General features: G+C 45.2%; 1 protein-coding gene and 1 long non-coding RNA gene across 3 annotated transcripts in view; one reads left to right on the forward strand and one right to left on the reverse strand.

The window, feature by feature from the left end:
* LOC116971843 overlaps positions 1-20,245 on the reverse strand; it is a 48,555-nt gene extending 28,310 nt beyond the window's left edge. For both annotated transcript variants that reach the window (XR_004411639.1, XR_004411638.1), the window contains exons 1-3: positions 19,968-20,245; positions 1,735-1,815; positions 1,229-1,375 (exon numbers count right to left, since the gene is read on the reverse strand). This is a non-coding gene — a long non-coding RNA (uncharacterized LOC116971843). The remainder of the gene's footprint in view (positions 1-1,228; positions 1,376-1,734; positions 1,816-19,967) is intronic.
* A 143-nt stretch (positions 20,246-20,388) lies between these two features.
* On the forward strand, positions 20,389-22,814 carry lratd2 (LRAT domain containing 2). Its single transcript, XM_033019000.1, has 2 exons — positions 20,389-20,821; positions 20,928-22,814. The coding sequence occupies exon 2, from the start codon at positions 21,004-21,006 to the stop codon at positions 21,853-21,855; it is 852 nt and encodes a 283-aa protein (XP_032874891.1). The 5' UTR covers positions 20,389-20,821; positions 20,928-21,003; the 3' UTR covers positions 21,856-22,814.
* Positions 22,815-26,822: the final 4,008 nt, after the last annotated feature.

Below are 26,822 nucleotides of genomic sequence, written 5' to 3' on the forward strand. Positions count from 1 at the left end.
TTAGTGATAGAGGAAAGTTAAGTTGCCACTGAATGGAAACTTTAAGTTGGCTTCACTGGGATCACAATTAGATGGCTAGGTGTGAAACAGCTTATTCAGTAAGCAACTACCTTGGTGATTACATCCTTTCCAGCAGTGCCAAGTCCTCCTCTTATTTCTCCCTCTCTTCCTCAGCTACACTCAGGACTGTACCATAAAGATGGTGGAGGGAAGCTCCATGCATGGTATGGAGACCTTCACAAGACAGACACCATACACATCTGTCACAGTACAGCAGGGCATGGGCATGCCGAGAAGTGCCAAAGGTTTGTCAAGTCAAGCCAAGTCACATTTATTGTCATCTGCACAAGGTACAGGTGCAGAACCTCAGTGGTATTATTACTTCAGCACACCCAGGTGAATCTCTACCACATTACATTTGGCAATATGCCTTTAACTGGCTACAGCATACCCCGTTTGGGTTTGGACCACAGCCTTGCCAAAGGATAGCCTTCCTCAACCCAATGACCACACTTTGGTTTGCTGATGCGACATAGTGAACTATCCTCTCGTGGATATATCACGACTGTAACAGGATTCTGTATGCTGACTTTGACGGACTAGTTTCAATCATTGTCATGGTATTCGCACGTATTATCGGTATCCTTCGAGACATTTAGAGTCTACAGCAATGCTGCCAATTGGGGTGAGGTTTAACTGAGGTTTAATGCCATGTGATGGTCATGGATTCCCAAACTATACTGTCATCATAAATCTACCCACCTAATATGGCTGAATAGTCTCTTGTGCCTCTGGGTTGATCACCCTGGGATATTAGCGGTAGACTAGTACCCATCATCAACATGACACGGAACAATGGGTTAATATTCAAGCACAAAGCAGGAAGCCTTTATCCACTGTTACCATCAGGACCAAGAGTTGGGATTGGCTCTTGAATTCAACTTGTCTTTACTGGGAATTAATGTTTGTTGTGCTGTAAATGGAATATTACTTAACCATATACTTTGTTTTATGTGGAGGTGTATAAAGAGAACATGTTCAAGCCATGAAACATGGAAGTTAGAGCATAACTGGGCAGACTTGATATAAACTGTTCTGGCCATGAATGAGTTATGTAGTTTCATGAATGAAAATATGAATCATATTTCATAGTTGGCTCATAATATTATTTTATGGCATAGCTAGAAGCCCTTCAGCACCAAGCAATTTTTATGGATATATACATTACCAGTGGAGGAATATTCTGCCTATCCATCTTTGTCGTTTTTATGTTGTTGTTTTTCTCTGTATTTTCCCTTTCTCTGCGCCATCCTCCATTGCAGTTGTTCCTTCAATCAGTTCAAGAGGGTAACAAACTGGACATCTGAGGAAATGGCTGGAATGCATTCAATGTAAATACAGTTAGTTAATTCTTGTCTGAATCTGCTGCCGCTCTGAACCATGAGAGCAAATTTATCACTGTACACGTGTATATTATCGCTAAATCCTTGTCAACTCAAGTGTTTATCCCTTGCCTTTGGTCTCATCACCATACACCTCATTGTCGCTTCTACATACCTCAGACTTTCAGCTTTCAATAGCCTCTGTGAGCCATATTGTTTTCCATATATATCCATATTCTCCGCCAATATGACTCATTTCATTTCTACCGTCATCTTCCCCTTTTCCATTGTCTTTGATTAACTTCCTCCCTCCAACTCCCATCTTTCCTACTTTGCTGCCTTTATCCTTTACCTTGTGTCCAAGTTCCTATATCGTTCCATTTTCTTCCAAACAATTTCACAATCATCTTCACTCTACAAAACCTTCAAGACCCTGCACAGAGTCTGCAAGAAATGTATACATACTAAAGTCATTTTATATGTCAGCTTGCAATATTAAAATATTGCTCCACACCTCTGTGATGCAAATGTTCTGAGTTCAAATCCCAATGCATAAAGTCTGGAATGATACATCAGTTCAGTAATGAGGGAGTTATCAGTCATGCAAGATGCTTCTTCTGGCTTATCAAATGATGTGGGAGGCAGTCCAAGTTCCAAGCAAGCAAGAAAGATGTATCAAAAGAACCCAAAGAGAAAAGGTAAAGGGCCTGTCCCATTAAGGCGACTTTTTAAGCGAGTGTAGGAGACTCTGTGCTTGCTTCATGATCGCCACATGTTTGCTGGTGGTCTCTGGTGAGTCTCCTTCATAGTCGCGAGGAGTTCCCACATTCTGGGAACTAGTCACGGCCTCAGCATGGTCAGCGCAAATTTTTCAACATGTTGAAAATGTTTCTGTGACCAAAAATTGGCCGCCACATAGAAAATCGATAATCCTGTAGTCGTAGGTGCAGTTGTAATGGGGTCGCCATGTAGTTATGGGTAGTCGAGGTAGTTTTAGTTAATCGCCTTTGCTGACCGGGCATTTTCATTGGCTCATTGGGGGGAAAAAACGTAAACACGAGTTTTCAGAACCAAGGATAACCGACTGATAATATTAAATGTCTGTCAAACTTCACAGCTGAATATCTCTGGCTTATTAAAAGTTGTCTGGCTTCTTGAAAGTGTCTCCACTTCTTCTCCCCCCCCCCCACCTCCTCTTTTAAAGTGCTTACCGTACTCTGTGCTAGCCGTCTTAACCTTCCTGTTCATCGTGGTGTGTGTCTGTATCACCTTGGCTTTGCACCGTGTGAATTTCAGACTTTCTCTGACCCCCGCGATGTGTGTGTGTGCACTCCACTCTGTCAGTCGCGTTCCAGTTCCCAGTTTTTCGGCCAGTGCCACGAACTGGACAGTCGCTGGCAGTCTGCTGAAACATCACCTAAGTGGGACAGGCCCTTAGGAGTTGATATCTTATATGCTTAGTATATAAACAATAGTACAGACGAAAGTAGTAGAGAGAGGGCGGGTCCACACCTTGTATGTCACCTAGATTTTTATTTTAAGGATTGTATACTTCAATTTAGAGTTGGGCTCAATAAAAATAGCACGACAGATTATATAATAAAGAAAGAGTTACGTGGAAAATGAGACGAAAACTAAGTGAAACTTTGAAAATTGGTTGATATTCTGCAGATCAGGCTCTTTGGCTCCTACTCAATATTTCTGGGTTAAATATGGTTGGATTGTTGATGACGTTGTTAAAAAGAGATGAGAGGAGATGCTATGACTCGGTGTTGAGCAGGTCCCAGGCAATTTACTCCAGGGAATAAAGCAACCACAGTTCAAATTGAATGATTGCTGAAGCACTCTGGGTTAATTAGCAACCGCATCTGAGGATGGTAATAGAATGTTTTCCCAATTACTGGCTTAGAAACTCCTCCAAGCAAGTTTCCTTTTATAATGTCATCAATGCTACTAGGACAGAAATGCTCAGATATTAAAAAAATGTGATTCGCAATTTAATCATTAACCAAATTAAAGAGGGGGAAACCATCATCCATAACCCTCACTTTTCTGAAATACAAGCCACTTAGTTACCAGCCAATTACTCGTGATATGGTTTAGAAACTGATTTGGTTCTGTTGAGAGTCTTATCATGGCAACGCCATGGTGCAACAAGGGTGCTCCAGATTCAATCTTGACCCCAGATGCTGTCGGTGTGGTCTGCGTGCTGTCCATTAACAAATGAGCTTTCTCCCATTGTTTTGGAGCCAACCTGCATCCCAAAGATGGGTTGAGATTAAGTTGCAGAGATGTAGGGAAATAAGCAGAGAGGGAAGAGGGGGAAAAGGAATGAAGGGATTGTTCCCCTCAGAAGCAGGATGGGTACAATCATCTGAATGCCATCCTGTTTCGATGGAAGTACATCAATATATCTCTATCTTTCTCTCTCTCTCCCTATCGTATGCTTCCCAATTTAAATAATTTGTTTATATTAACACTATTAAACCCACAAAGAAATTGTGAGTCTTCTCTTCACTCACTATATGAAATCAGTTGCTCACCTTCAAGAGCTACCAACTCCAGCTGCAGGTCTTCCTAGAAGTACCAGGCCCACCCATCTCATCCCTTAACTCCAAACCTAATGGTGGCCAGACCATATCCCTTGAGCCTTACAAATTAAATAGCTCCGAAGTCAGAGCATTTTCTTTAAGACCTACTCCCTGGAATTCCTTCTAAACTTTCTTCCTTTAAGTATGTCCAAACCTTATGTTGAAAAGTCTTTGGATGCCGGCCACCCTGACCTTTCCTTTTTCTTTCTTCCATCTTCCGGGATAAGTTACAGGAGCTTGCAAAGCTGAATGTCCAGATTCATGAACGGCTTCTGCCCCACTGTTAACAGACTTAAACCAAGCATCTCTTCCACAACCCCTTCCCAGAAGTGCTGCCATCTACTCTTTACTTAGGGAAATATAATTCTTTAGGAAATGGGGGTTCCTCTCTTCCATCATAGATGAGGCTCTCACTAGGGTCTCCTCGATATCCCCTCTTGCTCCCCTTCCCCCCCCATTCATAACAAGGACAGAGTACCCCTTGTCCTCACCTTCCACCCCATCAGCCGTTGTTGCGTACAGCATATACTTCTCCAACATTTTTGCCACCTCCAACGGCATCCCACTACTGGACACACCTTCCCATCTCCACCCCTTTCTGCTTTCTTCAGAGACCATTCCCTCCGCAACTCCCCGGTCAACTCGTCCCTTCCAACCCAAACCACCCCCTCCCCAGGTACTTTCCCCTGCAATCGCAGGAGATGCAACACCTGTCCCCTTACCTCCCCCCTTGACTCCATCCAAGGACCCCAACAGTCTTGTCAGGTGAGACAGAGGTTCACTTGCACCTCCTCCAACCTCATCTACTGTATCTGCTGTTCCAGGTGTCAACTTCTGTATATCGGCGAGACCAAGCGTAGGCTCGGCGATGGTTTCGCTGAACACCTCCGCTTAGTCCGCCTTAACCTACCTGATCTCCCGGTTGCTCAGCACTTTAACTCCCCCTCCCATTCCCAATCTGACCTTTCTGGCCTGGGCCCCCTCCATTGTCAGAGTGAGGCCCAGGGCAAATTGGAGGAACAGCACCTCCTATTTCATTTAGGTAGCTTACACCCCAGCAGTCTGAACATTGACTTCTCTAACTTCAAATAGCCCTTGCCTTCCCTCTCTCTCCATCCCCTCCCCCTTCCCAGTTCTCCCACCAGTCTTGCTGTCTCCAACTACATTCTATCTCTGTCCCACCCACTCCCCTGACATCAGTCTGAAGAAGGGTCTTGACCCGAAACGTCACCCATTCCTTCTCTCCAGAGATGCTGCCCGTCCCGTAGTTACTCCAGCATTTTGTGTCTACTTGCCATCTACTCTGTCTCTTAACACTACCCCTTTCATTTCTTCATTTATTGCACTTATTTTGCATTAATGCAGATTGCATTATAATCATTGCACTATTCTGCTGTTTTGCATTCATCATTCTATTTATTGTTGTATCTATAATTGACATGTGTATGGTTTATTTTCTGGACTCCGTGGAACAAGCAATTGCATTATGCTCTGGCTATTTGACAATAAACTAATCCAGTCACTTAGACCAATATTCTATTATAAGTCTCAACTTTAATGGCAACCTAGCTGAGAGGAATCTTGAAATATTTCCGTTTGTTGGAGAGCCTATAAAAATATAAGTTGTCTATCTCTCATCTTGAGCACACTTTCCCCACTATTCCCTCCAAATTCAAGATCAGCTTCTTCCCATTATTCATCCTAACTAAGCCCCCAACTCAGCATCGAGGTACTATAAACTTTGTATCAGGTTACATTTTGCACTTTGGCTTGCACTTTTGGTCATGTAGTATAATTGAAAACATAGCATAATTGAAAGAATGCAATTGGTTTGGTCCTGGTGCATATGATATTTTTGATCATCTCTCTCTCTATCTCTCTCTATCTCTCTATCTCTCTATCCCTCTCTCCTTCCTCAGGATCCATACATCTCCATCACTCTCAAGCTCCCGTTTCTTGATCAATCCCCACAATTCACCCAGTTCACGATGAGTCCCTAACCCCCAGCATCTAACCACGAGCTGTCCGACCATCCTTGTTTCAGGTCCTCCCCAAGTGCCAATAGTTTCCTCACCAGCAGTTACAATGGGAGATGTCAGAGGAGCGTGGAAAGCCCTGAGATCTTTGAGCTGAGGCATCTATCTCTGCACTGACAGCTTATTGTAAAGGAAAGCAATGTTCTCAAGAGCAGCTGGCCGGAGATGTACACATTCGGAGAGATTCACACACACTCTGGGAAGGTGGGCATCCCTCTATCCCCATGCTGCTTCCTGACAGAATGCCCAGAAGGCAGAATGGTTCAAGGCCAGAAAACACGATTGGCTTAATGTCTTTGGCAGGAAGGAAAAACATGCTGTTAAGATTGTCAAAAGCTGCAGCTTGTTAAAGGCCAAGCTAAAAACTGGAACGTGAAATTCAAACCGCTGAGGCCTCATCATTTCAAAATAGAGATGCATTTAATAGTATCTTTCATGACATCAGGTGTTCCGTAAATGCTTTGCAGCCAATTAAATACTTTTGAACTGTAGCCATGTTTCCAATGCAGGAAACAGGATGACCAATTTCTGTACAATGTGTTCCCTCAAATAATCCAGTGACAATGGCCAGGTAGGCAGTTTCTTTAATTAATTGGTTAAGGCATAAATATTAACCAGGCCACATTGAGAACTCGCCAGCTCTTCCTCAGGTTATTCACTGGATCTTTAACTTTCATCTGTGTCTCATTTTAAAGTCTCCTCTCGCAGACAACACCTCCAACACAGCTACAGTCACTCAGTGTCTCGGAAGGAACTGCAGATGCTAGTTTAAACCAAAGATGCATAAACAGTCATGCATAGAGGATGCCTCCTCTTCTCCTTTACGCCCCCGCGCACCTTTCCCCCCCCCCCCTCCCCCCTTATATTGTAGAAGCAGTTTCTGAATTGTCTTTATGCCCCTAACCCACTTAGGAAACCTGAACGGAAACCTCTGGAGACTTTGTGCCCCACCCAAGGTTTCTGTGCGGTTCCCGGAGGTTTTTGTCAGTCTCCCGACCTGCTTCCACTACCTGCAACCTCCGGCAACCACCTGCAACCTCCGGGAACCGCACGGAAACCTTGGGTGGGGCGCAAAGTCTCCAGAGGTTTCCGTTCAGGTTTCCTAAGTGGGACAGGGGCATCAGAACCCGTTCTCCTCTAGGTCCAGTACATGTGCATATTAGAATTAAACAAAAGATAGACATAAAACACAGAACCACAAAATGCTGGAGTAACTCAGCGGGACAGGCAGAGAAGGAATGGGTGATGTTTCGGGTCGAGAACCTTATTCAGACTCCAGCATTTTGTGTCTATCGACATTCACTCGGGGCTAGAGTGGAGCTCAGATTTTTGCATGCAAGTCTCTGGGAAAGCTCTGCAACCAACACAACCTTCACAACCCTAATCCTACCATAGCAGTGGAACACCATGGATCACCTTTTACACCACCATGGACTTGTTTTCTAATTGTGTATTTTTGCACTATTGTCTTTTTTTGCAGTCTTCTTCTTTCCACTTTCTTGACATTTATGTATATATTTATGTATGATTTATGTTTTGATTTTATGTGCCTGTGAAACTGTTGCAAGCAACATTTTCATCATAACTGTACCCCGCTGTGCTTATGCATATGACTATGAACTCAATTTGAGTTGACTTGGGATTTCAACCAACAACCCATAAAATATTCCATGGCTCCTGTAGAAGCCACAATTAGTATAAATGAGGATAAATACTAGCTGCCAGCTGGACATTTGAGCATTATACATGAAGGCAATTGAAGTCGGTGAATTCTCCACCATTTTGGCACCTTCACTTGCTTTTTTTAACCATAGTACAGATTTTCTCTTTCAATATTTGGATCTGAAAATTTGCATTGAAAAACCATTTTCTTCATTCACTGGCATTCCCATGAATTGTGCTTATTATTAAGGAATTTGTTTAAACAAGTGGTCGCTACATCTCATCACCCTGGCATTCTATGGAGGAAACATTCTTAAGCCTAAAATACTGACTAACAAGAAATTTCCTTAGAGCTTTCCCCACACCAGAAGATCCTGTACACATGCCCCATTCCATGACATAATTAATTGGCTCCCCAAGGCAATGGAAAAATACTGCTAATAAAAGTGTTGCAGAGCATCACTTCTAAAGCCAGAACCGTTTGAAATATCCATCATGTTATTAATTTATAAGCACATCTATTGTCCCTCCCCCTCCCCCTCCACCAAGGCGAGCAAGAACTTAAATTCTAGGTCCAAATACAGAATGTCTTCTCTTATGCATTTCGTTGTCTCTGTACTGTACACTGACAATGACAATTAAAATTGAATCTGAATCTTATAGAATCAATATCAACAGAAGAACTTGGAGTATCAGAGCAGAAATGCTAGTGCGCCTATCATTCCACAGGTTAATTTTGTTGTTAAACAAGTAATTATATTTTGCCCTTTAGGTCCTTCGCTTCTGAGACAGAAGGTCAAAAGCATATGATTAAACCAATAGCTCAATGCAGGACCGAGAGAATGCAGCAAATGCAATTGTGAAAGCAAACCATCTCCTCAAATGGGTGTAAACATACTATTACATAGAGTGTAACATAATGCTCAAAATGGCGCCGCTCAATGGCGACTCGGTTTTGCTCTCCCTATTTGTTTGTTTAGTGTTGTTTTGTTTGCTCGCGGAGCCCAGCTTTGGCTTACTTCAGCACGATAAGACTGAACTACTTCACATTCGAGACAACATGCCCGCTTTTGTACCCGAACTTCCACCGGACTTTCATCAAGTCGGCGGCGAGTGGTTGAAACACCGTGGGCAGCCGAGGGAACGGGGCAGGAGAGGGGGTGCACTCGTTCGGCTGATGCGTTGCATCCACTGCCCAGCTTTACCAAGCTTGATCCTATCCAACGTCCGCTCGCTGGCGAACAAGAAAGACGAGCTTTCCATGCTCATTCGCTCACAAAGGGACTTTAGAGACGCCGCTGCTGTGTGCCTCACTGAAACCTGGCTGGATGAGAATATGTCGGACTCCACGCTACAACAAGCAGGCTTCTCTCTCCACCGCGCCGACAGAACCAGGGACTCACTCAAACAACGCGGGGGTGGTGTTTGCTGCTACATCAATAGGAATTGGTGTACTGACTCCAAAACCATGTCACAAACCTGCTCGCCGGATTTAGAGCTTCTCACAGTGATGTGTAAGCCCTTCTATCTACCGAGGGAGTTTTCCTCCATCATCCTGGCCGCTGTCTACATACCACCGAGCGCCTCAGCTCCGTCCGCGTCGCAGCAACTGGCCGATCACATCATGGAGGTGGAGAATTCCAATCCAGACGCGGTTGTGCTGGCGTTAGGAGACTTTAATCACGTCTCCCTAAAGAAGGCTCTCCCGAGATACAAGCCTCAGATCCACATTGCCACCAGGCTGGATAATACACTGGACCAATGCTATTCCTCCATCCCCGAGGCATATCATGCTGTGGCTGGAGCCCCTATCGGTGAGTCTGACCACAACACCATTCTACTGATTCCTAAGTATCGTCAAAAACTTAAGGTGAAAAAACCAACTGTCAAACTTTTTAGGAAATGGTCCTCACAAGCCATAGAAACTTTACAGGACTGTTTTGACTCCACTGAATGGAGCACCTTCTGGGCTGATGGCCAGTACGATATTAACACCTACACTGACACTGTTACATCGTATATTCATTTCTGTGAGAGTGTATGCATTCCAACTAAAACTGTGACTGTTTATAATAACAACAAGCCCTGGTTTAATAATGATGTGAGGTTACTATGTAGGAAGAAGCATGATGCATTTAAACATGGAGACATGGTTCAATACAAACTGCTGAAATATGAATTTCAGCGAGCTGTGATCAAAGCTAAAGCTTCCTACAGAGTAAAGCTAGAAAACAAATTACAAGCTAATGACATCAAAGGGGTGTGGCAAGGTCTGCAGGCTATCACAGACTATAAAACCAAGCACCATGTTCTAGACAGCGATCCCTCCCTCCCTGGGAGGCTCAATGACTTTTACTGTCGTTTTGACAAGGGCAACCATCAGTCCCCCTCTTTAACCACAGAGCTGGGCGACACTACTCCTACTGTCTCAGAACATGACGTCAGAACCCTGCTCCGCCAGCTTAACACCAGGAAGGCAGCAGGGCCTGACGGTGTGGCGCCTGCTACATTAAGACACTGCTCTAATGAACTGACACCCGTCCTCACCTCCATTTTCAACTGGTCACTTCAACTCTCAATTGTGCCTGCTTGTTTCAAGTCAGCTGTGATCGTACCAGTCCCCAAGAAAATAACATCACTTGTCTTAACGACTATAGGCCTGTTGCCTTAACTTCAGTCATCATGAAGGTTCTTGAGAGACTGGTATGCAAACATCTTTCCAGCATTACACTTGATCCCTATCAATTTGCCTACAGAGCCAACAGAAGTGTAGATGATGCAGTGTCCCTCTGTGTGCACTCCATCCTCCAACACCTGGAATCCAGATCCACATATGCTCGCATTCTTTTTGTGGATTTTAGCTCCGCATTCAATACCATCGTTCCTGTAAAGTTGATACACACTTTACAGGAACTGGGGGTCAACTCATCTCTATGTAAATGGATCTATAGCTTTCTATGTGACAGAAAACAGGTGGTAAAAATTGGTAACCATGTCTCACTGGCTAGGTTCCTGAACATCGGCGCCCCCCAGGGTTGCGTTTTATCACCTCTTCTGTACTCTGTATACACACATTTTTGCTGTTCACACTCTGTCTTGTTATTTAAGTTTGCAGATGACACATCTGTGGCAGGTCTTATTACCAATAACATCGAAACCGTTTACCGTAGGGAAGTAGAGGAGCTAGTAAGGTGGTGTGAGAACAACAACCTCATACTTAACATCTCAAAAACTAAGGAGCTGGTTGTTGATTTCAGAAAGAAGGCTACCCCCCTCCTCCCTCTCTTCATCAATGGAGAGGTGGTTGAGAGGGTCACCTCCTTTAAGTTCCTCGGGACCACCATACATCAATCCCTATCATGGGAGCTCAACACCAGTCTCATAATCAGTAAGTGCCACCAGCGACTCTACTTCCTGCGGCAGCTCAAAAAATTCAGGGTCAGTCGACCAGCCATGACCCACTTCTATAGGTCTACCATAGAAAGCATACTCACATTCTCCATGCTTGTCTGGTATGGTCACACAACCTCGCAGGATAAGATTCGGCTGGAGAGAATAGTGCGCCGAGCTTCTAAGATCATCGGTTGCAGCAGACTTCCCTCAGTGACATCACTTTACTCAACAAGACTCACCAGAAAGGCCAAAAAAATCATAGCAGACCACTTTCACCCGGCACATTACCTCTTTAATCTCCTCCCATCAGGAAGGAGATATAGAAGCATTAAAAGTAAAACATCTCGCTTCAGAGACAGCACCTACCTCCAAGCCATCAGATATTTGAATTTGCACTAATCACTTTGCACTTTCTTTTGCACTTGCACGTACGCTTAACATGACGCTGCTGGGTACTGTCCTTCCTGTATATATTGTCCTTCGTACGATATTGTCTGTATTATGTATTGTGGTGGTTGTATTGTACTGTATTGTATCTGTCTGAGAGCGAACCAAGACACATTCCTATCAACTTGTTGACATGGCAATAAACTTCTTGAATCTTGAATCTTGAGTGGCACACTAAGCCATTTCTTGTAGGTCCAAGGATAGCAGGGGAATTCTCCCAGTAACCGGTCCAATCCTCAACTCACATTGATTAATGGTCATTTATCTCATTGCTCTTTCCCTGCATTGCAGAGCCTACATATCAACGATAGTGCATTTGAACTGAAGCTGGGCTCTGGGCATTGTCACAGCGTTTGAATGACCAGTTGAATACATGCCAAAGCAAAATATCATGTTCTTAGAAATCTAACTAAGGGCCTGTCCCACGAACATGCGACTGCATGCGGCAAGCGCGACCTAACATGGTCGCATGAGCAGTACGGCCTCGCGGGGCCGGTCCCACTTCGATCACCGGAGCCGTATGGAGTTGTGCGGAGCTGGTCCCAACATCGCGCGGGGTTCCGAAAAACTGACACTGTCCAAAAATTTCGCGCGGCAACGTCCTGCCGGCCCGCATCGTCTCGACGCCGTACGCAGCGTCTTGACGGCGTACGTCACGCGCAAACTTCCCGCAGACTTCGCTCGAACTTCACGTCAACTCGTACGGGATCACTCGACCTCCGCGCGGCCCCCGCTTCTGGTTTGATCGCGCTCGCCGCATGCAGTCGCATGCTGGTGGGACAGGCCCTGCACGGGGATCACTCGACCTCCGCGCGGCCCCCGCTTCCGGTTTGGTCGCGCTTGCTGCATGCAGTCACATGCTCGTGGGACAGGCCCTTAAAGCTAAATCATAAAATACTGATCTAATACTTTATCCCCGTTTCTCTCTTCACGGTGCATTGTTGGCTTGCTGAGTGTTTCCAAATTTGCTGTGTCCCTATAATTGAAGATTCTTTATCCCACATTCAAGTGGACACATAATCACATGTACAAATTAGGCTGAATCTGTGATGAATTATTTCAAGTTGGTCTGATTTCTATCATTTCCGGGTCTCATATTCATTGTTGTAAAACCAACAATGACTAAGCTCCTGTCAGTTTTGTTCCTTTAAAATTTCATTGAATTTGATTACACCAAAATAAACCCATGTTCATGACTTTTTATTTGTCAATTCTACTCTGGGAAATATTTCTGTTTTGTTTCCCATGTAATGAATATCATTTTGTTGGATGTGACAAAGAATGAAAATAACAGCAAAATGTAAAGCATTCAACAGAATCTATTTACCACGTCGAAAGTCTTTTTCCTTACAAGCAATTTAAATAATGGCTAATAAACAAAATACAGAGAATAGAAAATGTATTTTGCTCGTGTTTAAATTGTAAATTCACGTTATCATACTTTAGTAGGTTATCTTGATTAAATGTATTATATGTTCCATTGTGTAGGACTTGAGCAAATTGTCATTTAGGTTTCACTATCCTTCCAAGGTACTGACTACACTTTGGGTAAAACATAGAAGCTGTGGTGCTGTGTGCCAAATCGGATTGCATGGTTGTAAAGTCACGGAGACAAGCAACCCAGACCACTTATTGTGCGCCAATCACCAATTTACATTAATCCTACATTAATTTCTTTTTGAAAATCATCCCCACAATTTCATTCAACTTTTCCATGATTCTACAGCTCACCTACATCATAGGGATAGTTTGCAGTAACCAATTATCCTATAGTCCACGTCTTTGGGATGTGATAGAAACATAGAAAAATAGAAAATAGGTGCAGGAGTAGGCCATTCGGCCCTTCGAGCCTGCACCGCCATTCAATATGATCATGGCTGATCGTCCAACTCAGTATCCTGTACCTGCCTTCTCTCCATACCCCCTGATCCCTTTAGCCACATCTAACTCCCTCTTAAATATAGCCAATGAACTGGCCTCAACTACCTTCTGTGGCAGAGAATTCCACAGATTCACCACTCTCTGTGTGAAAAATGTTTTCCTCATCTCGGTCCTAAAAGATTTCCCCTTTATCCTTAAACTGTGACCCTTTGTTCTGGACTTCCCCAACATTGGGAACAACCTTCCTCCATCACTCTACACCTCCATCCCCCACCAGGATGGCCTCAGAGCCCTCCGGTTTTTCCTCGACCAGAGGAGCAACCTATACCCAGCCACTGACACTCTCCTCCGCTTAGCGGAGTTGGTCCTCACCCTCAATAACTTTACATTTGACTCCTCCCATTTCCTCCAAACCCAAGGCGTAGCTATGGGCACACGCATGGGCCCCAGCTACGCCTGCCTCTTTGTCGGGTACGTTGAACAATCCTTGTTCGATGCGTACCAGGGCCCCATCCCCGACCTCTACCTCCGCTACATTGACAACTGCTTTGGTGCCACCTCCTGCACCCACACACAACTGACTGACTTCATCCACTTCACCACCAACTTCCATCCGGCACTCCAATACACCTGGACGATTTCCGACACTTCCCTACCATTCCTTGACCTCACCATCTCCATCGCAGGGGACAGACTCCTGACCGACATACATTACAAACCCACTGACTCACATGGCTATCTGGACTACACGTCTTCCCACCCTGCCCCCTGTAAAGACTCCATCCCCTACTCCCAATTCCTCCGCCTACGCCGCATCTGTTCCCAGGATGAGACATTTCATACCAGGGCATCGGAAATGTCCTCGTTCTTCAGGGAACGGGGATTCCCCTCCGCCACCATAGATGAGGCTCACCCCAGGGTCTCATCCATACCCCGTAACACTGCTCTCTCTCCCCATCCCCGCACACGCAACAAGGGCAGAGTCCCTCTGGTCCTCACCTTTCACCCCACCAGCCGGCAAATACAACACATAATCCTCCGCCATTTCCGCCACCTCCAACATGACCCCACCACTCGCCACATCTTCCCATCTCCCCCCATGTCTGCCTTCCGCAAAGACCGCTCCCTCCGCAACCCCCTCGTCAATTCTTCCCTTCCCTCCCGCACCACCCCCTCCCCGGGCACTTTCCGTTGCAACCGCAAGAAATGCAACACCTGTCCCTTCACCTCCCCCCTCGACTCCATTCAAGGTCCCAAGCAGTCGTTCCAGGTGCGACAAAGGTTCACCTGTATCTCCTCCAACCTCATCTACTGCATCCGCTGCTCTAGATGTCAGCTGATTTACATCGGTGAGACCAAGCGTAGGTTGGGCGACCGTTTCGCCGAACACCTCCGCTCAGTCCGCAATAACCTACCTGACCTCCCGGTGGCTCAGTACTTCAACTCCCCCTCCCATTCCCAATCCGACCTCTCTGTCCTGGGTCTCCTCCATTGCCAGAGTGAGCAACAGCGGAAATTGGAGGAACAGCACCTCATATTCCGTCTGGGATCCTTGCGTCCTTATGGCATCAACATTGAATTCTCCCAATTTGGCTAGCCCGTGCTGTCTCCTCCCCTTCTTTCACCCTCCAGCTGTCTCCTCCCACCCTCCCATCCGCCCGCCCTCGGGCTCCTCCTCCTCCTCCCCTTTTTCCTTCTTTCTTTCCCCACCCCCCATCAGTCTGAAGAAGGGTTTCGGCCCGAAACGTCGCCTATTTCCTTCGCTCCATAGATGCTGCTGCACCCGCTGAGTTTCCCCAGCAATTTTGTGTACTTTCCTCCATCTAGCCTGTCCAACCCCTTAAGAATTTTGTAAGTTTCTATAAGATCCCCCCTCAATCTTCTAAATTCTAGCGAGTACAAGCCGAGTCTATCCAGTCTTTACTCATATGAAAGTCCTGACATCCCAGTAATCAGTCTGGTGAACCTTCTTTGTACTCCCTCTATGGCAAGAATGTCTTTCCTCAAATTAGGAAAGACATGATGGAAACCAACACAGTCACAAAGGGATTATATAAACTCCACACAGACAGCACCAGAGGTCAGGATTGAACCTGGGCATCCAGTGCTATGAGCCAGTGGTTCTATTGGCTGCACTACTAGGCCGAGTCAAACAACTCCAATTTAGTTTGGATCAATATTCCTTTCTCGGTCACTATTACATATATACTGAGCTGTGGATCTTCTGATCCCGGCCCGCCTGCCCGAACATCACGAGGCTGACCTTTACAGCCCAACCCAGGCCCGGACCTCCGAAACCGCTGCGCTGCCAACTTTCGCATACAACAGATAATACTCCAAAATTTCCGCCACCTCCAACAGGATCCCACCACATTTCCCCACTGCCGCCGCTGTCACCGACCTTCACTGTCTCTTCTGGGCCACCAATGCTGCTGCCGCTGACCCGTATCTTTACTCAGCCCCTCACGGGCCTTCACCAGTGACTCCACTGACCCTCGCATCCACACCGCCCACCACGGGCTGGAACCGTTGCCTCACCTGAGTTCCAGTCTCAGCACCAGGCCCACAACCTCCATGATGCAGACTCTTACACCAAAGCAGCCTGACTCTGGTGGGTCCTACTGCTTCCCCACCTCCTGCAGGGAACCTCAGTAGTGATGGGTCTTCCCCTTTCCCCTCTTTTAACCAGGTTATCCCGACCATACCCCACCCATACAATAGTCCTCATGTCCCCCTTCTCTCTGAACACCCACCATCCCCCACAGTTCTCGCCTCGGCCTTTGTCCACTCCACGGCCCTCCGCTGACCCCAACCTCCACCATTGTCGTGTCTTCACCATCCCCCTGACTTCCCCCTTTCTGATATCGAACGGTCTGTCCTCAACGGAGGCCTCACCCTCCGCCCGTATCTCAACGGTTCCGGATCCGCCACGATGTAGAGCTTTTCTTCCATCGCCTCCGTGCCTTTTTCTATGGGAAGGAATCCTCATCACCCAGTGATGCCCCTTGTCCCGTCTCCACCAGTCCCCCTCCTCTTGGACTCCCAAGAACGACCTTCTACCCTCTCTACGCCTCCATTTCTAACAGCCGGCATGACATCAACCGCCTCAACTTTACCTACTCCAACCTCACCCCCTCTGAACGTACAGCCCTCCGCTCACTCTGCAGCAACCCTGACGTTATAATCAAACCCGCCAACAAGGGAGGTGCCGTAGTAACCTGGCACGCTGACCTCGACTAGGCTGAGGCCAGGCGACAACTCAGACACCTCCACCAACTTATCCTTGGACCATGATCCCACAGATGAGCACCAGGCCTTAATCTGAAACACCATTACTGATTTCATCACTTCTGGCTGTCTGCCTTCCACCTTATCGTTTCCCAGCCCCACACAGCCTGTTTTTACCTTCTCCACAAAATCCTCAAACACAACTGCCCTGGCAGACCCATTGTTTCTGCCTGCTCCTGTCCCATGGAAATGATTTCCATGTACCTCGACACCATCCTATCCCCCCCCCTGGTCGAATCTCTCCCGACCTATGTCCAAGATACCTCACATGCCCTTCATTTCTTTAAAGACTTCCACTTTCGGAGCTCCCACTCCCTCATCTTTACTATGGACATTCAATCACTCTACACCTCCATCCCCCAGCAGGAAGGCCTTAAAGCCCTCCGTTTCTTCCTCGACTGCAGAACCATACAATTTCCCTCTAGGAGTTAGTGGTCGTCTCCCTCAACAACTCCTTTGACTCCTCCTATGTCCTCCAAGTCCAAGGTGTAGCTACGGGCACCCGCATGGGCCCCAGCTATGCCCACCTCTTTATAGGGTACCTCGAACAATCCCTGGTCCAGGCGTACACTGGCCCTATACCCGAACTTTATCTCCGTTACATTGATGACTGCATCGGTGCTACCTCTTGCACCCATGCAGAACTCATGGGTTTCATCAACTTCACCACCAATGTTCATCCTGCACTCAATTTACTTGGACCATCTCCGACACCTCACTCCCCTTTCTTGATCTCACAGTCTCCATCACAAGAAATAGACACTTGACTGACATCTATTGCAAACCCACTGACTCCCACAACTATCTCGACTACATTTCTTCCCACCCTGCTTCCTGCAAAGACTCTATCCCCTGCTCCCAAGTTCTCTGTCTATGCTGCATCTGCGCCCAAGATGAGGTGTTCCATACGAGAACATCTGAGATGTCCTCGTTCTTTAGGGAACGCGGGTTTCCCTCTCCCATCATAGATGAGGCCCTCACTCATGTCTCCTCGGTACCCTGCAGCTCTGCCCTTGCCCCCCTTCCCCCTAGTCGCAACAGAGACAAAGTCCCCCTAGTCTTTACCTTCCACCCCATCAGCCGTCGCATACAATAGATAATACTCCAAAATTTCCGCCACCTCCAACGGGATCCCACCACTAGCCACATTTTCCCATCTCCACCCCTTTCCGCTTTCTGCAGTGACCTTTCCCTCCGCAACTCCCTGGTTAACTCATACCTTGCACCCAAACCGCCCCCTTCCCAGGTACCTTCCCCTACAACCGCAGATGCAATGCCAGTCGCCATACCTCCTCCCTCGACTCTATCCAGGGATCCCGACAGTCCTTTCAGGTTAGGCAGAGGTTCACTAGCACCTACTCCAACCTTATCTACTGTATCCATTGTTCAAGATGTAGACTCTTATACATCGGCGAGACCGAACGCAAACTGGGCGATCGTTTCGCGGAACACCTTCGCTCAGCCCGCGTAAACCAACCTGATCTTCTGGTTGCTGGACATTTTAATTCTCGTTCCCATTCCTACACAGAACTTTCTGTCCACTGTCTTCTCCATTGTCAGAGTGAGGCTAAATGCAAATTGGAGGAACAGCATCTCCTATTTCGCCTGGGCAGCTTACAGCCCAGTGGTATGAATTTTGATTTCACTCAATTCAGGTAGCCCCTCTCTCTCTCTCTCTCTATCCCTCCCCCACCCAAGTCGCATTAGCATCTCATTTTCACCCTTCAAACAGCTTGCAATGGCCGGTTTCCTTTATCATCGCTACTTGTTTTGCATATCTTTCATTCATTGTTCTTTATCTCTCCACATCACCGTCTATATCTCTCATTTCCCTTATCCCTAACCAGTGTGAAGGGTCTCGACCCGAAACGCCACCCCATTCCTTCTCTCCAGAGATGCTGCCTGTCCCGCTGAGTTACTTCAGCTTTTTGTGCCTCTCTTCCTGTGTGCAGAATGGCTACAGGAATGTTTAACATAACAAAAGCTGTTCTGTGTGAATTGTTAAACCAATTGTCTGAACTCTTGGATGGGTGGGAACAGCATTTCTTCATGTGTTGACTAATATGTATACCACAGGCAAACCCAGTCATTACAATATTGCTGTATCTAGCCATTACAATATTGCTGTATCTGGGGGTTGTTTGGACAATATTTGCTCCTATACAGCAACAATGACTGCACTTCTAAACGAGTTCCCCGAGAAGCCCTAAGGTTGTGAATTATGCACTTTTTCGGCCATGCGTTCACTAACCAAAATGCATCACTCACTCATCATTATAGAAACATAGAAAATATGTGCGGTAGTAGGCCATTCGGCCCTTCGAGCCATTCAATATGATCATCTAATCATCCAAAATCCTGTTCCTGCTTTCTCCCCATATCCCTTTCCGTTAGCCCTAAGAGCTAAATCTTACTCTGACGTGAATACATCCGGAATACATTATTCTAATGGATTATCCATGACATTGCCTTTTTGTGGGTTCGCAAAAATGCTGGAGAAACTCAGCGGGTGCAGCAGCATCTATGGAGCGAAAGAAATAGGCAACGTTTCGGGCCAAAACCCTTCTTCAGAGGAACAGCACCTCATATTCCACTTGGGGAGTCTGTATCCTGGGTTTTTTTTTAAATCTTAAATGCCTTTTTGTGGGAGCTTGCTGTGCACATGTAGGCTGCTGCCTCCTACATTACAACAGAGACTATAGTACATCATCAAGTGTAAAATACTTTCATGGCACTGGAGGAGTGTGAAAGCATTAATATAATTTATTTTTTAAGATTCTATTTTTTTAATCTTTATCTCAAAATAGTCTGCAATGTGTTCTTGCTCGGAGGGATATGAAACTAATGCTGTACAATTTGCCTTCAGATATGCTACCCAGCACTTTGTGGGTGTTTTTGCAGAACAACATCTACAGTTCCATGTTTCCGCGCTGTTTACCGCGCTGTTTAAAGCCAGTCTTAGTTTAAATTAGAATATGAATAAACTTTTGATCTTAACCATTGCATCCAGCGTTGTTTCAATGCTGTAGATATTCCACTGGGTGCTTTGCTTGAAATAAGAGAGAGAGAGAGAGAGAGAGTTGTGTCTGATATTTCTCGCTGCTCTCTCTTATCGTTCATTCCAGGGGAAGTGTAGCCCTTGCTTCTAGCGCCACAGTGGGCTTATCGGATTCTCTGTAACAGCTCATATGAGTTAGGAGGGTTTAAATTGTCATATATGTGTACCGGTAACAGAACTACAAAAAAACGGAGCATAGAAAAATACTGAAAGGTTTAAACATACATACCGGGCCCTTCCTTGTCGAGAAGGTGAGGGGGAGGTGAACAGACTCTAGCAGTTTCACGTTCCAGTTGCATTATTTATCAACACAATTCGTGCTTCACAGCTGTTGCTTGTGTTGTGGTGGCTCGGAACCATAACGTGCCCGCCTCCCCGTTCCTTCTCAAGAGCTGGAAAGTTGTTTTTGTTTTGTCCAAATAAAAACGAAAGAAAGGATCAGATTGAGGTTGAGGGAGATAGATAGATAGAGAGAGAGGGTGGGAGATAGATAGAGAGAGAGTGGGAGATAGATAGAGAGAGAGAGGGTGGGAGATAGATAGATAGAGAGAGGGTGGGAGAGGCACTCCGGAGGCTGTTCTAGGGCTTCTGACAGACCCTGGCGCGTTTCCGTTCGCTCACCTTGACGTTTGCAAGGGAGAGGGAGGGAGGGAGGGAGGACGGGCGGAAGGAAGGAAAGGGGAGGAGGAAGAGAGCTCAGTGCAATTTGAGTCACACTTCACCCTACAACAACGCGGTCGGCGCACACTCGCTTTGTGAGTGAGTGAGTTAGTGACATTGACCTCCGGATACGAGACGGCGCGGAGCCGCGGCACTAAAGAAGGATTTAAAGAGAGGGTTATTATCTCCACTGGTTGTTGCCTCTGCCTGCTGCTTCCCCCCCACCTGGGATCACTCGCAACTCCGGCTACACCTGGGCAGAGGGGGAGGAAGCTGCGAGATCAGACGCACAGATTTAATGCGAGCCCAGGGAAACTTTATTCCAGCACCATTCCCCCGGCGATCCCTCCTAACTTTTCAAACCCTCCCCGAGGGAGGCGATGGAGGTCGGGGTGGAGGAACCTGCTGGCGAGAGGAGTTAAGGTTAGCGCTTGGGCTTACGTGGCAATGCAGTTTGTTCTGGGGTTTGGGCTGTGTGTGTGTGTGTATGTGTGTATGGGCTTGGATCAATTATGTTCTGTTCCTGTAGGTGAAATCCCTTCTCTCGCGTTGCTGCTCGGCGGAGAGAGAGGTCGGCTTGACTCCCCAGCCGAGTATTAGCTGCAATGGGGAACCAGGTGGAGAGACTTACGCACTTGAGCTACGCCGAAGTTCCCACGGCTGACCCGACGGGGAGCGACCGGGAGGAGCCGGGACCTCGCATCGGAGTCTCTTATATCTTCTCGGTGGACGAGGACGAGCTGGAGGAGCCGGTGGCGAGCGAAGCGGGCACGGGGGTGACGGAGGAGAACACTTACGATGCGCGCAACGAAGTGGAGTGCTCGGTGTATTACAGGGACCAGTGCATCTACGAGAAGAGGGGCAGTTTCGGCAAGAGCGAGGGAGGAGGAGGAGAAGGGGTAGACTTGACCACCCAGCCGCCCGAAACCCTCCTCAACAAATGCAAACCCGGCGACCTGGTGGAATTTGTGGGCAAGAACCAGTGCCCGCATTGGGCTGTTTACGTGGGCGATTTCCAAGTGGTGCATCTGCACAAGGCCGAGATTAAGAACGATTTTTTGACCGATGCCAGTCAGGGCAGGAGGGGGCGACTGGTGAACCACCTGTACAAGTTCAAAGCCCGGCCTCCCGAGAGCGTTGTGCAATGCGCCCTCCAGCAGGTGGGACTCAAGGGGGTGCAACTGATCTGGAGGAGCTCCGAGTGCTTCGCCGCCTGGTGCCGGAGCGGCCGGAGGGAGTTCAAAGCAGGGGGCGAGCTGAGGATCGGCAAGCAGCCTTACCGCCTGAAGGTCCACCTGAGCGACAAGGCGAGCCACACGCTGGAGTTCCAGAGCCTGGAAGATCTGGTCATGGAGAGGAGGAGAAACGACCAGCTTGGCAAAGTGGCCCTGATGCAGGAGTTAACCGCACATCTGCAGACAGAGGAACAGCATCGGACTGAACTGGACGCTCAATGAGCCGGGGTTTTACACCCAGCCACTCTCAGTGAAGCCAGCTCCGAACTTTAAAACAAGGGATGCAGAACCGTGTGTCCGGCTGTTACATTCCATGTATCCTCTTGCAGGAAACTGACATGAATTCTTTGGCAGAACCTCCGGGTGGAAATTACTTGATTCCCTGGGTCTTGAGGTGACTGCTGGGTCTGGCAGTTAACTTGAACGACGCCTCTTTCAGCTGCAAGACAAAACAGCCACTTTCCCCCCACCACCACCTCCACCTCCACCTCCACCCAAGTCACGGCGGAGTGCAGTATAACCGAGCGCAGACTTCTCTCTGACCAGGGAAGACTGCGGGGTCAATGGTTCCTTCAAAATGAAGGGCAAAGTTAAATAAACGGAATTAATGGCTTTTTTTCCTGAAGGGATTAGTCTGATCCGGAGATTAATTGCGGTTATTAACAGGAAGACGGGTAAACACTTGTGAAGACTGAGCATGCTTGCTGGATTGCAATGATCACAGGGACAAGTGCTCCAGTGAACTGCATCAATCACCAAATACACCCTCCTCTGGTGTTATATTAAACATAGAGACTTTATATATAGTTGATTTAAGAAATAGTGCTCAATAGATTTTATTTTCTTAAATTTGGTTTTGAAGCCCCTACTAATCTAGACAGGTTTCCAATGTTTATGCTATCACCAATACACTCAGAGAATGCACAATGTCCATAGTTCTTGCATATCTTTATTGAAATTGAATTAAATATTTTTGTAATGATATTTTTGAATTATTGTGCATTAAGTTATGCACTCCTGTTCATTTTTTCACCTGCCTTAATGTTGATGTGCATAACATATCAACATTTGGAAAGGTTCTTAAAGATCAACAGAACGCACAAACTATGTATTGATTGTGTCTTAATGAGCACTTGTGTTAATTGCAAAACCATGTAATAAAAATGTTGAATTACATGGTTTTCCATGTGAGAATCTTTATGTAGTGTTCCCATAAACAATAGTAATCAGTTGTTAAGTAACTTTCTCTACCTCACTACCTCTTTATCAAGAGTTGGATTGTGATTTAACGCTATTTTAGTTGAATAAGGGCCACGACCCAAAACATTCTGTAGAAGGGTCAACTATCCATGTTCTCCAGGCTTCTTGTCTGACCTGTTGTGTTATTCTAGCACTTTGTGTCTTTTATTTTGTAATCAGCATCTGCAGTTCTTTGTTTCTACTATTTTCGCTGTCTGACTCCACTTTGTTAAATTACTAAATGCAGAGTAAGTTGCAAGAGGAGCACAGGAGAATTATTTCCTTGGTAAATCATTAAGGACATTTGTACATGATTCATAATGTGCATCAGATTAAAATGTCCCTCTAAAAGCAATCAAATTGAATTCCCGAGCCTGCTCTGTATGCTCTGTATGAACATAAGTACACTTGAATATACATATAGAAAAAAACCTTAGGCAGTGAGCTCCTTTTATCATGGTACAAAAACTCATTAGCCTGATCAGTGATAATTTGAAAACATCAATCAGAAACTCAACCACCTCCTGTTGTGATCAGTAAATATTTCAAATATTTCCAGTGTTATAGATTAGGGAGATCTGTTCAAACAGCAGTCTGTTGAGTTAATTAAACTTAGCCAGGGAGCCAATAAAGAGCCTGTGGATAAAATTGGTACAGATTTTCTAAAATTCCTATGTTATGAATCTCAAACAGTGAGGGGTCAGGTGAGATCACTGTTTCAAAACCCGACATTGTGTGAGTTCAGCTATGAAGTCTGGACCTTTAAATAAAGTTTCGGAAGTTATCACTTGATTACATTTATACTATTTTAGAAAGAAAATGGAGAGAAGGGAGAAGATTGTTACAATTTTTATTTATAAACAACAATTGTGGACATAGAACTTTCTTTCATTTTTTAAGGATTGTTCTGGCATTTGGTGCAGTCGTGAGATTTAATTTATGAGCTTTAGAAATAAAAGGCACCAGATGACACATGTGAAGGAGTTGATGAACTGCCTTTAAACTGCATTTATTTTTAAACATATCTATTTTTTGAAATGTTTATCCACGACTAACTCATCTCAAAGTGGCACACTAAAAGCTTGCAGTTCTGTTTTTATCAAAAAGACTTCGAAATAATTGCTCCTGAGCAAAACTTTTTAAGAAGAAAGAATTCATGTGGTAAATTTTAGGATTCCACAAACCATTATACAGCCAGTGAAGTGTTTTTCAAATTGCCTTGACTATTGTAGTGTAGGAAATTTGACAGCCATTTGTGTACATCAAGAGTCCACAAAGATTGTTATGGTAATGACAGTTTAATCTGCTGTAATAGTATTGATTGGGACCAGACACTGTGGAGATTCTTCGCCCTCATCTTTAACTCATATTCTTGGGATCAATCTGAGAGGGAAAAACAGGATCTCAGGTTACTGTTCCAGAGGAGATGTTGAGACCTAGGGCAGATCAACCATGATTATAGTGAATAGCAAGGCAGACCTGAGTGATTTATTCCTGCTCCTATCTTCTAGTGTTCTTGTGGGTTAATGTCACATCAACAAAAAAACAGCCTATCCACTGCATTCCCTTCGTACTGCAGTGAAGTGGCAGGATGTGTAGTTTGTATGAGCTGCAGCCTTCTGGCTGACTTCAAATGTGACATTAGAAATCCAAACCCAGCTCACCCAAAGACAATTCAAACCCAATCAGACCCTGTAATTATTATAGTTGGTATCCCTGATCAAGGCTCCATTTGGGCCCATTGGTTAGAAAGTCAAAGAAAAGTCTTGATGTGGCACATCAATATTGCTGCTGATCAAAATTATAGAACACACAAAGTACAACTAAGCATATCTGATTTTGCAAATATTCTCAGCTGCAGATTGCAAATTTAAATGGGCTATCAAGCCACGGGGAACTCTCTCATAGTACCATTTTCCCTTTGTTCTGCATTTACGGTTGGATATAGATCTGCAGTAATCTACAACTTGCAGTAGCGAGGGGCATTTCTGATCCAATTTGGATTAACATTGTAATTCATAAAACCGTCCCACAAGATTACAGCTTTTTGCCACATCAAAATGAGAAACAGGAAGGTAGGAAGTACTGTAGGGGTTTATCAAATTAGTGTAGGGAGTAGTCATTGCGAGCAGAGAAACCACAATAAAGTGAGTAGATAGTCTGAAGGATAAAGGGTTGACATTTGTAAGTCTGGTGTCAGTTCATAACCTACAAATCAATATAATTAAATGCATTAATTACAGTGCGTTATTCTGCAGCTTGGAACATAATAAAGATGTTTAAGACATGCTTCGCCTTTCTAAAAGAGGCCCATCAGTATCATGTCATATTAGGGGAGCACAATGTCAAACAAAGTCTAAACAGATAAAGACAAAGCACAGGGTTCAAGTAGGTAAGAGCTATTTATTGAATTTACTGTCTATTCTCTGATCTCACACATTCTTGTAACAGGCATCCACAGTGAAGCAGGAAAACCTGACACACACATACCTTGTAACTTTAGGCAAGTGATCTTAACAAATTCTATTCCATCTTTCAAAATGTAAGAGAATGGTAAACTTGGATATTTTCCCAAGGAATATGAAGGTTTAAGAGTGATTGATTGTTTGAACCAAGGAAGGGAATTGCAGAATTGCATGGGAACAGGCAGTAGCAAGAGGTATCTAGAATAGGGACACAAAATCTTCATGTTTCATTTGGGTTGTTATTTAACAGCCTTACTGTAACTACGTAAAGGTTTTTTGAAATGAGACACCCTATGCAGAAAGTGACCATTAGTTTATAGCAGTTTTCATGAGTTGCACATTTTTCCCACGAAATTGAATACTTTAAATGGTGATGGGCATAACTTGCAGCCAGCCACACGAATTCAGAGGTCACATTGTATTTTGCTGTTTATGGATTATATGACTTAATTATATTCCTAAATAGGACCATATCAATCCTTATGACCATGGAGAGGTTTACAAAATGATGAGTACACAGATAGAATAGATAGTCAAAATATTTTCTACAGAGCAATTAGAAGGCACAGGTTTAACGAGAGAAAGCAGAAATTTAAATGATATCTGAGGAATTAAGTTGTACAATGAGTTGGTGAATATCTGGAACGAGCTACTAGAGGTAGTAGAGAAAAATATAATGACAACATTTCAAAGGTATTTGTTCTGGTAATTAAATGGGACATGAGTCTAATGCAGGCAAATGGAATTAGGGTAGATGGGTATCATACTCAGCATGGACAAAATGGGCCAAAAGGGCTTAAAGCTATGCTGTCTGTTTCTAGGGACCTATTTTAATGGCAAGGAAAGTGAAGCAAATGTTATAGAATTTGATTTAAAACATGTAAAGCTTATTTTGGTTAGTAAGTAAGTGAAGATAGCTCAATTGTATTAATTCCTTTCCCAAATTCCTTTTTATTTTGTCAGCAGGTGTGTTTGGGAATTGTTCTTGTTTGTATTAATATCTAAAGCCTCCTGGTCCTCTGTACAACAGCTCTGCCACCAGTCCAATGTCAGTACTTGCTAATGCCCAATATAGAAACACAATGCCTGTGGGCTGTAAAAACACCTCCTTTGTGTTTAGTAAAACAATGATATGATTCCATGAACATAGACTACCCAACTCTACCAGCTGTTAACATTTATTCAAACCTTTAGTCTAATTTGAACCCATGGCGGCAGGGTAATTACTGAAGGACTAAATTTAAAAAGAGACAAATTAACAATGATCATTGCAACATAATTTATTTCTTATTTGATTTAAAGTTCTGAATACACAAAATAAAATTAAGATAATGTGACTGAGGAGAACTCCAGTTAATGAAATGCTAAAAGGAGATGAAAGAAGATCCAATATTAATATTCCATGTGTTTTGCATTCAATGCTTGTCCTTCCCCAGGTTGGAAATGTTTAATTTTCCTTCAGAAACCCCCATGCAGGTATTTAAA

Source organism: Amblyraja radiata, chromosome 4, assembly GCF_010909765.2.
Source record: "Amblyraja radiata isolate CabotCenter1 chromosome 4, sAmbRad1.1.pri, whole genome shotgun sequence".
Taxonomy (NCBI): Eukaryota; Metazoa; Chordata; class Chondrichthyes; order Rajiformes; family Rajidae; genus Amblyraja; species Amblyraja radiata.